Raw genomic sequence first — 16,986 nt, forward strand, 5'->3', positions numbered from 1 at the left:
AGAAATTCAGTTGCCTGACATTACGCATTTAGTGCCGGTTAAGCAACCTCGGGTTTCCCAGGAATCTGCACAGGGTTGGCAGAGGTGACACAGGACACTAGGGAGACCTGCACGTTCCAGAGTGATATTGGAGCCCATCTTAGGATATGGCAAATATTTAGGCAACTGAATGCTAAGTGACTGTACTTACACATTAATAGCACTTTACAACTTCCAGTAGCAGCAGTTACCAGAGGCAAAAAACCCCATGCAAACACCAAACCAAATGAAACCACCCCTTTTCAGATAACTATGTGTCAAAATTTTGTTTCACTTGTAAATCAGGAAAGATTTGGTTTACCCTCAAGATGAGATCCCAACATTTCTAGCACCTGCCTGGTGCTCCTCTGCTTATCACTCCTGGTCATGGTCAGATGTGCTGCTGTAGTCATCCCTTTTGAGACCTTTACACCTTGGCTTCCAAAACGCACGTCTTTGTTGTGTAAAAGGGCGAAGCACAGGAACAGAACACGAGTAAAAATTTCAGCATTGAATAAAATTACACTCAGGTTCAGGCAATAGCCTCACACAAATGCGGCTTGCAAACAAAAATCTACCTATTTCTTTATCTTTTCTTGAAGCTGGACAAAACTACCTGTGACTTAAATCAGTCAGGTCCTCATTTGTGTGATCTCAGGCTATAGGTGCTTGTAGAAGTAGGTGACTGATGAGACTGGTGACTACAGAGCCGGTAACAGCCAACTTCATACTTCAGTAGTGTTTTCTGATGTAGTATCTTCTGAGGAAAAGATGCTTGTGACCATTTTTGTATTATGAAGAAGAAAGTTCTCGTTTCCACTAGCCCTAAGAATTTGCCAATATCCACATCCCAGGCTTTGGTAAATGCCTTTTACTTATCTCATCACATCCTGATTGACGTACCGTCTTTCAGAATAGCTGCAAATAAACATTTTGAAGGCTCACACTGAGGAGGCAGCAGCATGAACTGGCATCTCCTGGCAATTGCTCAGGTAGATGTAGTCACAGCCAGGATATGATTATTCTGCTTTAAATATATGCATTCAGCCCTTGGCCACAGTAGCCGGTTTTTCTTCCTGGGCAATACCTAATGCCGGATTTCCTTCACTTGCGATCTGAGCAAAGGGAAGGCAGGCAGCACCACCTCTCAATTGCCTGTCTCCTCTCTAGAGTAATAATCTTCTCTTGGTGCTGTGTGACACAGTTAGTCCCACAGCTACAGCAGCCTAAGTGCTTTTTATTTGCGCTGCTGAGGGCTAGGGTTTCGAGCCTGCTAATGTTGAGTGACAGAATTGGTTTTCAGTTTTTTCCTCTTAAGAAAAACATTCTAGGAAATTGCATAACCTCCTTTGATCCTCTTGATAACTGAAATTTAATGTTGCAAACGCACCCATTGAAGTTAGTCAAAGCCAACTGCTTGTTCTTGAGCAAGCAGCCTGATTTGTGTTCTTGTGCTATGTGCTATGATCTAGTCCTAAATTATATGAACTACAGACTTTCTTCTTTCTCCGGGTCCATTCATCATTAAATGCAGAATAAAGATAGAAAAGGGCTGAAGTAAGGTTGCGCATGCACAGCCATGAGTCCTACCTTTTGGATCATGGTTACGCCAAGGAAACAGCTTTCACTTGCTCTGTGTTAAAAATTGCATAGTCTCCTTCAGCTCTGACCTGCTAGCACAGCTACAACCAAAGCCATCAGAAGCTATTACCCTCTGATGTCTTTCCAACAGCACCTGTGAGATATGCTTCTCCAATAATTTCTCACTTGGCAAATCTTCATCCGTTCTCAGAGAGGTACCATTCCCAACAGAGGCTAGGAATAAACAGGCATGAAAGGCTGAGCTCCTGCCTCATGTCCTGGTCCCTTTAGATGACTCAGACTAAAAATCAAAACAAGACAAAAGACAACAAAACAAGAAATAGAGGAGACATCAGCAACTCAGCGTCCATGAATCTGGCACCTTTCATGAGAGTAAAAACGGAATAAGCCCAAGCACACAGGCTGCACAAATCCATCCATGGTGAGCTGTTTCAGAATGCTAAAATAAGTACACCTTCATCAGTCTCTTAGAAATATTTCTCAAAAATACTTTTTTTTTTTTTTTTTTTTTGTACAATGAGGTAAAATGTTGCATTTAGGGCAACAAGTGGTAATGCTTTGGGGCACATCGATTAGATTGAATCCCTTAGGTGGAACCAGGTCAGGGGCTGCCCGTTTTTAGTTTTTAACAAGATAGGATGTATGGGAGACCTCCTACCAGGTTCTTAGTTCTTAGAGGGCAGGTTAATAGTTAACAGCTTAAAGTCAAGTAGGGTTGCAACCTGCTCTTTTTCATGTAAATAAAGCCCGATTTTTCTTTACTTGCCAGCTCACTAATATCATCTTTATACTTCAAACTGCTCATAGGGAAGATGAAGGGCACCAGAACTGAATGCTGCTAAACATGCTGGTACAGCAGTGCAGCATTTGTGTCCCAAATCAAAAAACGTCAAATTCCCCCTCACCAAGAAAAAACTTCAAAGAATATCAAGGATGGTTACAGTGCAGGGGTGGTGAGCCTTCTTCCCTCCCTCGTCCATTTTCTCCGTGGGACAGTTCAGGCAAATTACAATCCCACCTCACCGGCTGATGCAGGCAGGGATGGGTTACGTGCTTAGCATTTGGGAGGAAGGGATGATGGGGAGTGAGCCACTGAGCTGCAGCTGCATTCCAGGGACAGATGAAGGGTTGTAGGTTGTAGTGGGTTTTTGTGCCTCAGTCTTGTCAGCTGTTATTTGGGCATAATAATCTTCTAATGTCTTTCAGACATGTAAGACAGTGCTCATACTTATGGACAAAGATTTACATGCCTTCTACAGACAGGCTTTGCAGGTAGGTCTCAGATGAAGCAGTAACAAACCATTACCTCAGTAAGAACTGGTAGACTAGGATACCCAATTGGAGGTAAAACTACACTCTCTCAGTCCAGATATTTAATGACATCATTGCATATTCAAATTTTCCCCCTCTGAGCACAGCTCCTTAGTGAGGAACTGAAGGAAAGCTGAACCTAGAAACTCCAGTGATTTTTGATGCTCTCCAGTATGGGCAGATGGGTTTGTACCATTAAGTGTACTGTCAGTGCAGAACCAGTTTACAAGTCTGAAAACCGATGCTGCTTTACTGACTGCTTTCTTCTGCCTGCTTCAGGGCACACTGTACAAGGCAGGCTTCCTGGCTGAGCAAGGGGAGCAGAAGAGGACAGAGCAGCTTGTTACCAGTGGCAAAAACTGACTTTGAGTTAACAAGTATTCCTCAAGAGCAAACAAAAACTGCGACAAATCATCCATAAAACGCAGTCAAAAGGGACTTCGTTTAATTAGTGATATGTAAAGACTTTTGCATAGAAAAAAGGTTAACAAAGTAATGCATAAAAGACCGACTAGGTACAGTATTTTTAAAACAAATATTTTAAAGTATATTTTGCATAATGTTTAACATTCTCAATGCTTATTGCTTTCTCCACACAGCAGAGAAATCAAGTGCATAATAATACATGCTGTGTTTTATTTTTATTTTTTTAATTTTTTTTACATAAAATCTCTAGTTCTTGACTGAATGTATTAAAATACTTAGGTTATTTTAAGTCACTGTAATAAAAAATGAAAGCAAACCATTTTATGCAGCACTAATTGTCTGGGTATTGACAAAATAATTTACTCACATCCCCTTTAATACATTCATTTTGGTTTGGAATCAAACCCACATTACAATGTTGGCGTGTTAATAGCCAATTTAAAAATCGTCCCTACCATAACTTCATTCATACCCAGAGTGATCATTCTCCCAGAAGCTGATAGTGAAAAAAAAAGAGGGATCTTGCACAGAATCAGCTAAAAGTAAATGTCCAAATACAGCTAAATAAATTAATGTGAAATCTTACAACACTGAGTCTCTTGTATTGGCATGAATCAACCGTATCAGAGTGTGCACACTTTAAAAAGGTGGTTACTTCTGGGTGCATGAAAAATTCACCGCTTGTGCAGATATGAGCTAGCACCATATTTTAGCCATAAGAAAGGGTGCCTCAAGGCTTGCAGGCAGTGCTGAAACGTTCATTAATCCCAGCACTGATAAGATAATTGCTTTTACCAATGCTATGCTAGATGTCACAATTTGGCAAGTCTGTACAAAGAAAGCAAACTAAGGAAGCAAGAACTAAGCCTGTCAAAGTGAACATTCTTCCTTGGCAATCTTTTGGCTAAAAAACCCTCTCCTCTTCAAGAGCACGCTCTTCCCTGGAAAGGTATCCTAGTTCTGAAGTTGAATGCAGGATTTCGCCTCTCTCCCATATCATTTCCATCCCTGTGCAATGTTATTTGTTTTAGCAGAACACACATATATATATCTTTTTATTTATTTATTATTTTTTCAATGTCAGGCACTTAGGAAAATTCAAACTCTTTTTCTAGCCTGGGGAGACCTGGTAGGTGCAATCCCTCATCTCTCTGCCAAACGAGGATGCATAGCTGGAGAATTATTAGTTCTAATGTCTACGTATTCCTACGTATTTCCCAGGAAACCTCTACATGCCGATATGGTCACGCTGTTACGAAAGCCATTGCTGGTCCCTCAGGGTGCCTCCAGCAAAACAAACTGAGAAGAAGAAGAAGAAGAAGAAGAAGAAGAAATCACCCCATGTCCTCTCGGAGGCCTGAGATGATGAGGGCTCCTCATGGGCTCGCCGGCACCTCTCAGGCCCTTCGTGTCCCAGAGGCTGGTGTGTGGGCACGGGGGCGTGTGGGCACGTGGGGGTGTGGGCACGTGCACGTGTGCCGAGGGAGAGGAGGGAGCCGGGCCGGGAAGTGAGAGCGGGGACTTAAAAAGCTCCAACTTCAGTCCCCCAAGGTCGGTAGGGTTTAGTGCTGCCCCCGCTGCCAGCCTGCTGAGGGCTGGCGGTGGTTGACACGGCCAACGGAGGGGTGATGGCCGTCGCTGCAGCCACGGCGGCGGCGGCGGCGCTGGGGGGAAGCATGGGGAAGGCGCTGGTGAAGGAGAGGGGGAAGCTCTGGGCAGCGGCCGTAGCTGCTGCAGCTGCGGCATGAACAGTAGCCGAGAGGGACAAGAGGGAGGTAGAAAGAGGAGGGACACAGGGAGCGACACTGCCAGCAGAGGGGACTCTGAGGGCGGCATCGGCGTGGGCGAAGGTGGCCGTGAGCAGGGCAGAGCCATGGGGCGGCACGTCTGAGGAGAGTCTGCACGGGGCGGCGTCAGAGGCATGGAGTCCGTTCGGCTGCAGCAAAGCGGCCGGGAGGTGGTGGAAGGCAGCTGCCCAGTGGTGAGGGTGCAAGGGGTGGTGGTGGTGGGCCATGGAGGAGGTCATGGCGGCGGCTTCCCTCTGAGAGGCACAGGTGCTCAGGTGAGACACAAGTCTAACACGCAGGGGGTCGGATGTGTCGAGACCTTCCACTGAAGTCAGGTACCTCGCGACTTCTGTCAAGCACTCGCGGAAGCCAATGCTCATGAAATCCATGGCCAGGGAATGAGCGTCAAAGTAACCTGCAAAGGGAGGGCAAGAGATGTGCTGAGTGCCCAGCCAGCTTCCCAGCTAATGTTAGGTGTCACGGCTAACCCCATCCTCACTCAGCCACTGGGTCTCCCATTTACAGGTTAAGGTTTGCGATGCTAACAGTCTGTTCTCTGATCTGTAAATTATTTGTGTGACCACCCCTGTAATGCAATAGGCTGCAGTTGTTTTTGCAGACAATACAGAAATGAAAAGAATTAAGTCCATAAGCACTCGTGATACTTGAAAAGATACATGATGCCTCTCCTGAAATTCCTCAGCAAGCTGCTGCAGTGCAGTACTGATCCTGCCCGTGTGTGTGTGAACGAGACATTTATCCACACAAAGAAACGGGCTGGAGATCAGAGAGCTTGCATGTACTACCCTGCCTTTTCTTCCCTACACTGGCATTCATCGAAATGCTCTCAGACTATTTCTTGACATTGTGAGATACTTGTTGCAGCTGCTGCTGGGGTCCCATCCACTTCACAGAGCCATTAAGACAATATGACATACGGTGTTACTTAACTACAAGCTAAAAACATCTCGTCATGACTCTGCACACACACAATAAAAAGCTTTACTGAGAAAACGTTTTATGCAATGCCATTGCTAATTTGGAGATGGAAGACTGACAGTCATATGGCCCATGAGGTATTTCAACAGACAGCAACTGGAGCTCCACAGGCTCAGGACAAAAAAGAATTTGAAAAAAAACAAAAAAACAAACCACTCTTATTAAATGCACATGAGAAGATACTCCCTTTCTAAAAGAGTATAGCATCAAGTCTAGTGTTTTAAGTTGTAGCTTTTCAACCACAAAAACCTATTCCAGTTTTTGGAATTTTCCTATCTTAGTTTAAAAGTAGTCTCCTTGGGAGGAATAATGTCCTTTCCACTCCCAAGCTGGCACAGTGCTTTTTTGTCTTGCTTTCAGTGAAAATTTTTAAGTAGGTGTGACTGTGATGTCTGTTAGTATATGAAGATCAAGTGCCCTTACTTACGGAGGAATGTGACAGCAATACCTGCATTAGGCCTTGTGCTCTCTGGCATGGAATCATCTCTGTCTTGCTGAAAAATGCTGGCACCTTAGATGACTTTTTTCACTTGTATCAACTTTCAAGCTAGAAAGGAGTGTTTCTGTCACTGCACGTCCATATTATAGAATTAACCTGGGCACATTTATAGATGTCCCAAATCCCCCACAAGCTATACACACCTTCTTGCCAAATTATGACTGTGCTTTTGCTGCAGACCACCTTGCTCATCTGAGGCTGTATAAAACCTGAGAGAAACACTGGCTTGGCCAGCAGGTCAGTGAGCGTGAGGGGTCGGGGACTCATGTCAGCAAGCACCGATTCCTCCCAGCTTTTTTCCTGCCAGGTGCACTGTGACCAAGCGATCTGTGGAAACGCCGCGCTTTGAGTGAATTCCTGAGAAACAAACGCCAGGCAGGCCAGCACTGGCAAGCTAGCAGGGTACCTGCTTGAGTGCCAACCAGCCTGGCGTGGGGACGGCCTCCACACTGGAGGTTCCAGGACCTCCAGTGGCTTCAGAGGGGCTGATGCACAGCCAAAACCCCCTCATGGCTTTGGCCACAAGTCAACCAGCCTGGGAGTCCTGAGAGCGTGTGCCTCAAGCCAGGGCTTCCTGGCCTCCCGCCCTCTAGACCGGAGGAGACATGGGGGATGTGGTTGTCACCAGCTTCCCCTGAGTCTGAGCTTCTGGCTCTGTGACGAGCCGTCCCAAAGCCCTGGTGATCCTGGCTCTTTCTCAGTCTCCTGTGGTGGCTGAGACATGAAAACAGAGGGGAGATGAGAGCTGGGACTCCCAGGCTCCATTATGTTTTGATTTTTATGGTTATCTTTTCCAGGTTTTCCCTTTGCTGGCTTCCTCCTTCAGAGAATTAAAAATGCTGTTTCTTGTTTCTTCCCAAAACCCAATAACATCTTCCACCACCACCCACACATGTACACACCAGTGTTTTGTAGCAAATGGGAAGTCTTGGTTTTACTTCAGCTATCCTGGTAACCCACCTGCTCTGCACACAGGCTAAGTCATTTGAGCTATAGTAACTCATGTTGCTGACCCAAGTGTCAGTCACCCAAGCTGAATTTGCAGTGAAGCTGCAATAAAACCATACCAAGGTCCCAGCAAGCGACTCACTGTTGACAAATTACTCCTCCCCTGTGCTTGCTTGCATGGTCAGCAAAAAGCCCTGGCCTCAGGCCAAAGCAATAACTTGACATGAACAGGAGACCATTGCCTGCACCTGCATCAGGGCAGTGGAAATGCAGAGTCCACACAGGACTTCAGAGGCAGCAGCCTGCCTGGGAAGCTCTGAGAAGCAGCGAAAGGACAAGGAGCTACTTGGGTTTTTTTCTGCCGTGCCCACTTTGGGGTCAGCATGCTGAGCAGTGGCCAACTCCACCCCAGCTTGCCTAGCCCCCGGCATTCCCCATCATGGGGAATTTCTGCATGAGGAGGAAAAGGATGGAGCTCTCCCCAGACCTCAATGCAAGAGAGCAGAAAAGTAGCAGGACCCATTTCTCCCTGCTGCTATAATAGCTTTTGTTCATAGGAGAAATGATGGAACTAATTTTTTCGCTGATCCAAAAAAAGTTTCTAGCTCAGAAGATGAGTTACAAAGTGGGAATAAGTACACTTACAAATAAAACATATATTTGCCTTGAAGACACTCAAGGAAATTATATTTAAAAGATGTTACTTTAGGTTGCAAAGTAAAACATTAAGCAAGTAAGAAATGCAGGCTTAAAGTTTGCCTGGTACTAACTCACAAACTTGTTTTTCTTAAAGTTTCTTAAACCACACAGTGAGTTTACTCTTACCTCTGGGTCAGAAGACAAAGGTAAAGTTGTAGCATTTGTGAAGCAATAGGATATTCCCCACTATGGACCACGGTGTGGAAGGTGGATGTGGGTATAAGCTGGCATCGCCTCTCCCTGCACCCTGAGACTTTGTCCCTCCCCGCACCCTCCTCCGGCAGCCACAGGCACAGTGGTGTCGGCCAGGGCAAGGAGAGGTATGGCGGCGGTGGCAGACCAAGGAAAAGACTGCAGGACCTGGGACTGCGAACAAAATCCGCCTTGTCTGGCCACAGCCAGAGGCCAGGGCTCTGCCAACACCTCTCTCCATCCAGCAGCTCCCATCCCAGGCGCTTCGTCCCCTGCCCCAGTAGCTGGGCCACCTGACCTGACCCAGTTTTAAAATAATCCTCCACATACTTTTTTTGGGCAGGGAGGCAGCGGGAGGAGGGTTCCTATTAAATTAGGCCTCTGACTGGGTTCACCTCCTGGCCCTCCCACTGTTGGGGTGGACGTCGGAGGGGTGAGCGCTGCTGCAGCTTTTCAGGGGAACGGTGGGCAGCATGAAGGAGGGTCAGGTTTGGATAGCTGAGCTGTGCATCACGTGGGGAGGGTGAAGTGAAACAGCCACCCCTTCCCTCAGCAGCTGAGCATTGTTCGCCCCATGCACCAAGCGAGACAGAGCTTGTGGAAAGCCAGCATGAGTCCATGCAATTAGAGGTGGCACCGTCACGCACACGCGCAGAGGATCTGAATTCAGATTGCAAAAGCATGATCAATTCTGGCGTTTCATAACTTTCAGTAGCATAGCTTTACCAACTAAATAGTGGGTTTTAAAGGACATTTTAAAGATATAAAAATTAACTTCTTTTTTAAATTTTGCACATTTCCCGAGGAATCAAGAGGCATGCCTGAAGGGCGATAAAATTCCTTTCACCTCTTATAGAACAAGTTACCCATAAATTTTAAGCTTAAGTGGACTCTTAGCAAAAGCCTCTTAACACCTAAGGAAATACATATGTCTGCTCGGTGTTAATTTTCACAAATAACAGAATGCCAGCCTTCAACATGCTTTCCTATGACCATCTGTTGTTAAGCACGCACTGATTATAAGTTGAGTTCTGTAATCGCTGCAAGGTACAGAGAGGAGCGGTAATTCAATCATAGGCTAAAAATTATAATCAAAAAAGGAAGAGAGGCAGCAGCAGCAGATTCTTTTCTAGCCTTTACCTATATGGCATAGTGGGTCAATGAAACACTGGCTGGTTTCCATTACAACAATTTGAACCATAATCATGGTCGATGGCACAGGACATGGGACCGTGCTTACAGAAGGCCAGCAGGTTTTTCACTCCAAATAAGTTCCAAAATCATGACTACACAGAATGGCTGAAATCATTTGGCCTCCAGCCTTGGGACTGTCAGCTTGCACAAGTGAGGCAAGCTCAGTTCCCACAAGTCGGCTGATCTAGTGGGTCAGCCAGTGCAGCCCCTGCATCACACCAGCACCCACTAACAGGGAGCTCCTCAGAGCTCTGACACACCGGTACAGTATACACACGTGAGTGCAGAGAGCACTGCTAGCCCTCTGCTTATCTGTTTTACCAGATACCTGGAGCTGCACAGAGCAAGACTGGGTTTTGTTCTGGTGAATGAGATGGTCTAACCTGGCATTTAAAAGTCTTTCCAGAACAAAGAAAATACATAAACAATAATGAAAGTTCCTCTTCATCCACTTCCTTTGGTATAGATGCTGGATAATGGGGTTTAGCATCGGTTTTGTGCTACACAATTGTTGCCACAAACCTCCTGTTTATGTTTGGTGTTTGTGTATTTGTTTTGTCTCCCTGTGCAGATCTCAGTGCTCTTTGGAAACCCCAAACAAATCTCTGACTGGGCTGCCTGTGAATGAAGCCTTTACTCCCACAGTGTTATGAAAGCAAACACAAGCCCAGGGTCAAGTGCTTCTTTTGTCCCAGTAGTTCTTTCCCACGAGTTCAATCCTGCCATTAGCATTGATTTCCACTCCTTTAATCTGGAAACGCCTATCACAGCCCCTCAAAGCACTTTTTTTGCTGAGATTTCCACAAATATTAGAAAAGAAACTGCCGGCTCCTTACCTTTACCTCCTGTCGCCTGCAGCATCTTCAGATGATCTACTGTCATTTGCAGTATTTCCGCTTTTTCTAATTTGGCGGATCCCTTCGAGATAAGAGACTCATATAAATAAAGGCTTACAAGTACTTGAAACTTTAATTTGATATACTTTCCACTGAGCTCAGCCTTATGGTTTCAATTTCCCCTATCATTAGGACATTCTCGGCTTAATTCTTTTGTGAGCATCTGCCTCCCAGACTTTGTCTAAGGACTAATGCTGTCTCCTCTCTAGTGATGCAAGCAGCAGAGCAATTTTGCTTTACTAAGGCTCAGCGTAGCTCTGGCCTTGAAGACAGTGCAGAGATGACACCTTCACGAAATGAGAGACGTACGTAACTTTCTGGACTTTCTTTTTAACAACAAACACAAATGGAGATCTGGCAGGACAGGTCTGCACAGCTATCGATGACAACCTTGCTGCAACATTTTCCTTCTGCTCTTACCAGTAGGTGTCCCTGTGGACACACACCCAGAAGTATCCCTCTTTCTTAACCGGACATGTCGTCTAGCTGCTGAGTATTCTATTCTCATTCTCGACTGAGAAAACAACCACACAGTCCACAGTATTTTAAGTTAGCAAGAGGCCTAGTTTGCAGGGTCATGAAGCTAAAACTGTGAAAGAGTTTGGCTCCTCTGTCAATAAAAATATTTTCTGTTACCAAGGGTGGTTCACAGAGCTAGAATAGGTGCTGGAAAAGTATAAAATGTAACTCAAAGGGTAGTATTAATATATTAACCTATCGATATAACTATTTTGCATGGTAGCATTCCCTTCAATATCTCGAGCATGCCCAGATGACTGAGTTTACCATGCAAATGTTATTGCAGCGCAAGAGATCATCCCTTGGCATCAGTTAAAACCAGGGCTGCACAAACTTCAGACCCTGGGCAATCACGTTCTGCAAGCCAGATTTTTCTCTTAGTTATCACCTGGGCCACCTCACTGACATGGGCCGTCCTGCACCCTCAGCTGGCTTCACCCAGGTTGCACATGTGCAAATTCGGTGAGACTTACACCCTCCTCTGCAGCCCCGCTTCGCCAGGACTAATCTCTGCAACGGACTCTGGAGAGCAGAGCTGTGATTTGGGGAGGGAGGAAGGGAGGCGGAAGCGAAACTAAACCTCCAACTTTGAAACTTCAGTGAGCTGAATGTCAAGGAGCAGGAAAAGGACTGATGACTTTGTCCCTGGCACACTGCAGAGAAATGGCGGGGCTTTCTGAACAAAATGCTGCGTGCGCTCATTTTTACACTAATACATTTGTTTCAAACCACTTAGGCTTTCAGCATTTTCCTCGTACAGAGGTTGGGGCACTTGTGAATTTTTGGTCAGAAGTCCCCATTTTACATATGACTACATCCTGTAGTTTTCTCAGACTTCATCTTTTCCATAGACGCAGTACAAGCCATCTCAGTGAGAGTGACTAATAGCTAAAAACTGCATGGCGCTGGGCAATTTCCAAAGGCTCTGTAGGACTTGTTTTATAATGTTTGTGGGTTTCAAGAAGTAAACAATCAAATGGGACAAACAACTGTTGTCTCTTGCCCCTGTTTATCTAGCTGAAAATACCTCTGTCACTCTCTTTTGCCAGAACGTATGTGAGGGTACAGTTACAACTGCTAGTTAATAAAAGCAGATTGCAAGTGATGCTCTCACTGGGATTACATTACTGAAAATTTCTTTTTAGCCAGATTTTGTTCAGACCAGAGATGTAACAGGCCTAATACAGTGTGGTGCTTGTCATGCAGTTACCCAGTGACATTCAGCATCTTGCAATCCTGTTTTAAAATTTTACTTTCTGTATTTTATTTTGCTATGATAAGGAAGTCAAGTTCTTAATTTTCAGTTGGTTCCTTCTTATTGAAATGTAGTATCGATTGCACATATCCATAGCTCTTCAGATACATCCAGCAAAACAGGAACAAAACCAAATATTGAATCAAAGCCCCAAAAATAAAAATCAAAAGATGGAAAAGGAAATAAATAATTTGATTTGAATGACGTCCTTTCTTAGAGGACAGGCTGCCTTCTAAGCTTTTGGTCTGTGATTTCATGACCATGGAGCTGAACCAAAGTTAGCTGGATCCTTCAGCCTTCTCACCGAAAGTCTTTGAACGTATCACTGACTTCACCAGCTCACATGACATGGGCCTATGCCCTCTCCTAATGCACTGGTTCTAAAGAGTCATTTTAAAATGTGAATAATCCAGGCTGTCCATTCCTTTTTCAGGAAACCGGATTGATTAGTTTGCAACTGAAATTATACATTAAAAACTAACATTTTATTAAAGTAGAGGCAAAGGAGGTTATATCTAAAGATGTAGACAGAAGGCTAATTGACATACAGGTTTGGGGGAGTTGTGGTGGGTTTGGGGTTTTTTTGTAAATATGAAGTAAAACGCATTTTTAACAAAACCACTACTGGAATTCATCGAAAGAACAGAGGCAACATGAACACAGTTACCCTTAAGGGAAAAACAAGCCAAAGAATGGAAATGTTTTTCAGCCTTATAATGAATTATGTTTCTAATAGTTTTGCCACAACAAAGCATTTTGTTGAAATGCCTGCTTTGTGCCAGATCAGGACACATACAATATTATTTTAATGAGTTTTACAAGAGAACTAACATTGCCAGATGAGATACAGGATTTTAAAAAAAAAAAAAAAAAAAAAAAAGGGCTTACTTGTTTTTCAAAAGCAGTTGGCACAAGCCGCCTCAGCTCTGATAAACTGTTATTTATACGATCACGGCGCCTTTTCTCTATTATCTATTCCCAAAAAAAAAAACACATTAAGTTTATAAAAAATGTTGAAGGGCAAAATCACAGCACACATGCAAATTATCACACGGGAAAAGAATTAAATGCAACATACCCCTCTTCTTTTCTTTCTGGCCATAATCTGAGATGTTGTTGTTGGGGAATTTGATCGAATAACAGAACTATTACTTTGCCTGTGAAATAATAAAAGTATGTCAGGTGTTGCACAACTTCATTCTGCTCTTTGAAGACACCTTAGGTCACCATATTAAGTACGCATAGTGCCTCTCATGCCGTTTTCAATGCTTAGATGTGCTTTGCACTGCACAGTATCTTTAAACCGACATTTCATTTCTGATTGCTGCAGCATATATTTTGAATTAATGGAACACTCTGTTGAAAATAAAGTTCCTTTCTGGAGACAGTTCACTGTCCAGTGCAGTGGATTTTGTTTTCCTTGCATATAAAGTCCTGTCTACCAAATACAAACTGAAGAACTGAGTCCAAAACCATGTGAGCCATACCTATGCTAACAGCAGGGGTAAGTACACGCATCCGATGCCACAGCCTCTGCCTGGCCTGTAAGTTTTGACATTCCTGTCCGTTGCTACACGAGTCAATAGATGCTCAAGTACAAAGCCAGCTGCCCAACCCGGGTATGTTGCCTTGTCCTGCACGAGGACCGGAATTCAAAACTCACTTTTAAAACTACACTACCCGAGGGTACAAAAAGGCTTTTATCTCATCCAGAGCAAGCAAAAAAGAAACCATAAATCCAGTAGCTTTTAATACTCCTTTAGCCACTGATGCAGATGAGATGGAGCTCTGGTTCGTGTGCCTCTAAATTGGCAAGAGCAGCTTTGAAGAGCAGCTCCGAGACCCGCAGAGCTCCCAGGCCAGCCCTCCTTGGCAAACACCACCGCTCACCCCCAGCTCGCACACCGGGCTGGCAGGAGTTACCATTCAGCTACTGTGGATCCCTGCTTACTTCCCACAGCTCATTTCCCACTGGCGCCAGTTCCCTTCGGTCGTTCGGCCCGCTCAGGAGCTATTTCGGAAAGAGATCTGATTGAAACTGGCAAATTAAGCGGAGCTAATGAACTGCAGCCTGGTGGCTCACAAGCCGCTTGCGTGCTCCGCAGAATTTCGAGGTTCGGGCAGCGACACCGCGGGACAAATTCTTGGAGGGTTATCAACAAGCTGCTAGCTAACCTGGACGGGGGAGAAAACCGCAACCTTCGCATTCGGGGAGCTCCCCCCACCCACCCCACCCCCCCGACCAGACAGCCGGGTTTCCCCCGCGCTCTGCCCCATCCCGGGGCGCGTCCCGGCTCCCGCCGCCCGCGGGGACGGCAGCCCCGGTGGCCTGGAGGTGCCCCACTTACCCCGAGTAGTTGTTCTCACTCCCCACGTCTATAGTCTCGTCCATGTCGCTGTCTGAGGTAGTTTCCTCGCAAGGTCGCTTCATCGCGGGCGCAAGACGCCGCGCAGCTTATAGCCGAAGTGGGGGCAGAGATAAATAAATCCGGGGGGGGTCCGGCTCGGCTCGGCTCCGCACCGCCAACAGAGCGAACCCTCTCTGAGGCGCTTTCCCACGCCGCGGCACAGCCTCAAGCCCGACGGCCCGCCCCCGGCAAGGCCCGCCCCGCCGGGGCTGGCGGCAGGGGGGGCCGCCCACCGCGGAGGCGCGGAGCGGCGCGGACGAGCAGGCGGCTGCTCCGCGGGGGGCCCGGCCGCCCTCGGTCCGCGGCAGGCGGGGCGACGAACGGGGCAGATGCCCCCGGCACGGGGTGGGGGGGTGGGGGGAGACGCGGGGCTCTGGGGCATCTTCGGGGCCCGTCCTTCGGGGGGAAGAAGCGGCATCTGGGTCCCAGCCCTCCCGTGCCGCCAGGATCGCCCCGCTATCCCACCCGGCATTTGGGGGTGCCTTGCTGCCCCTGCCCCGTAAGCCCCGAGCCGGATCAGCCCCCCCAGCCCCGTTCTGAAAAACCCCCGGCGGTGGCGGCCAGCCCTGGGCGCCGCTCCTGATGCCTCGGGGTGTCTTGTAGGGCACACGAGCGAGGGTCTGAGGGCTGTGTAAATCCCGGGAAAGGTATAAATCCCGGTCGGGACGGGCGAGCGGCCCCGTCCGCCCCGTCCCGCAGGACTCCCGGCGGGGCGGCGGGCACTTGCAGGGACGGGAGCCAAGCACGGCGATAATCCCTGCTGGAAAGCACTTGGAGGAAGCTTAGCGGCTCGGTTACCGGAGGCTCTGTGGCAGGCGGGTTTTGTTTTGCTTTTGTTTGGGATTCCGCCCCCCCCCCCCCGAGTTTGTCTTGCGTTTTCAAATTCCGGATGCCTGACAAATACATTCGGAGCGGTATGGGTATGTTCTCCGCAGAAATTTAATCCTTCACTTTCGGTGACTGTCCCCGTCTGCCCGTCCCCGCTCCCTCCCCTTTGCCACTTTCCCAGGGACGTTTTTCTCCCGCCCCCGCTGCCGGGGCGCTGGCCGAGAGGGGCCGGGGGCGGCGGGCGCGCTGCGGGGCCGGCCCAGCCTGGGCACCCCAGTGTTCTCTCGGGGGGGACACGGAGCCGCGGGTCCCTCGGCGGCCCGGAGGACTTGCAGCCCCGGGCGGCCAGGCAGGGGGGCGCGAAAGCAGCGGTACCGCTCCCCGGGGGCAGCCCCTCGCCGCCCCGCCCGGCCGCCCCGGGCCACGGCTCCGGGGAGCGCGGCAGCAGCACCTGCCGGGGGGAGGCGCGGGCGGCAGATGCCGGCGCGGCCGCGGGACGCCGAGGCGGCGGGCGGGCTCCCCGCGGGCGCGGCGCGGCCTCGCCACCTTCACCGTGGCGCCGAGGCCACCGTGCCCCGCCGGTCCGGGGGAGAGGGGACCGGCGGGTCGCGGGGGGGGAAAAGGACAGCTGGAGGGGGCGATGGCTCCGTCCTTTGGGGACAGGCTGACGAGCTCGGCGCGCCGGGGGGGAGCGAGCACCCTCCCGGCCCGGCTCCGCTCAGCAGCGCCAAGGCCGCTTCTGCCTCGGCTGCCTTATATTTAGCAGCCGATGGTGCCAGTGACTCAGTTTTCTGCTCGGTTAAATCCTGCTGCAGGTACAGGTGGCTTGGTTGGCTCGTTGGCGGGTGTGCGTGAGAGAAAGGGCCGTGCCGAAAGAGAAACAGGCGCTAGCTCTTTTTCCCGCTAACACCCTCCAATCTATGCAATTGTACTTGGTGGCACGTCGGGTGTTTTGCTCTTTCATGTGCATGTTGCTACTATGTAAAGGAACAGCGGGATTTCATGCCTCATTGCCCTACCGGGACATCCTTTTCACGCCCGTGTTTGCAGAGTTACTAAAAGCTCCGCGGCTGCTTAGAACAACAGAAGGGAGCGCCCGCGGGAAAGGCAAAGGCAGCTCCCGGGAGCTTGGGACGCATTCCCCACAATGGTCCCTTTGATAGGATCTGACCGAAAAAGCCCCCCAAAAGTATCGGGACTTTTCAGGAGAAGTGGAATAGCAGGAGCAGCCTGCGGCGCCCGACTGCAATTCGAAGCACAAGCGCTTTAGAAATCTGGGAGCAGACTCAGCAATTTTACTGCTCGGCGCCGGCGTTCCTAGATTAAAAACAAAACAAAACAAAACAAAAAAAACCCAACAAAACACAAACACACCAAAAACCACAAACCAAAACAAAAACCCCAA

The 16,986-nt window shown here is 48.1% G+C and overlaps 1 protein-coding gene across 1 annotated transcript; it reads right to left on the reverse strand.

Moving 5' to 3' along the window:
* Positions 1 to 3,347: 3,347 nt before the first annotated feature.
* HEY2 (hes related family bHLH transcription factor with YRPW motif 2) lies at positions 3,348 to 14,933 on the reverse strand. The gene is made up of 5 exons (XM_056344579.1): positions 14,694 to 14,933; positions 13,424 to 13,502; positions 13,234 to 13,317; positions 10,512 to 10,593; positions 3,348 to 5,559 (listed from the first exon to the last, which is right to left on the reverse strand). Exons 1-5 carry the CDS (start codon positions 14,774 to 14,776, stop codon positions 4,880 to 4,882), a joined length of 1,008 nt encoding a protein of 335 aa, XP_056200554.1. The 5' UTR covers positions 14,777 to 14,933; the 3' UTR covers positions 3,348 to 4,879.
* Positions 14,934 to 16,986: the final 2,053 nt, after the last annotated feature.

This window comes from Falco biarmicus, chromosome 6 (genome assembly GCF_023638135.1).
Source record: "Falco biarmicus isolate bFalBia1 chromosome 6, bFalBia1.pri, whole genome shotgun sequence".
In the NCBI taxonomy this organism is placed as follows: Eukaryota; Metazoa; Chordata; class Aves; order Falconiformes; family Falconidae; genus Falco; species Falco biarmicus.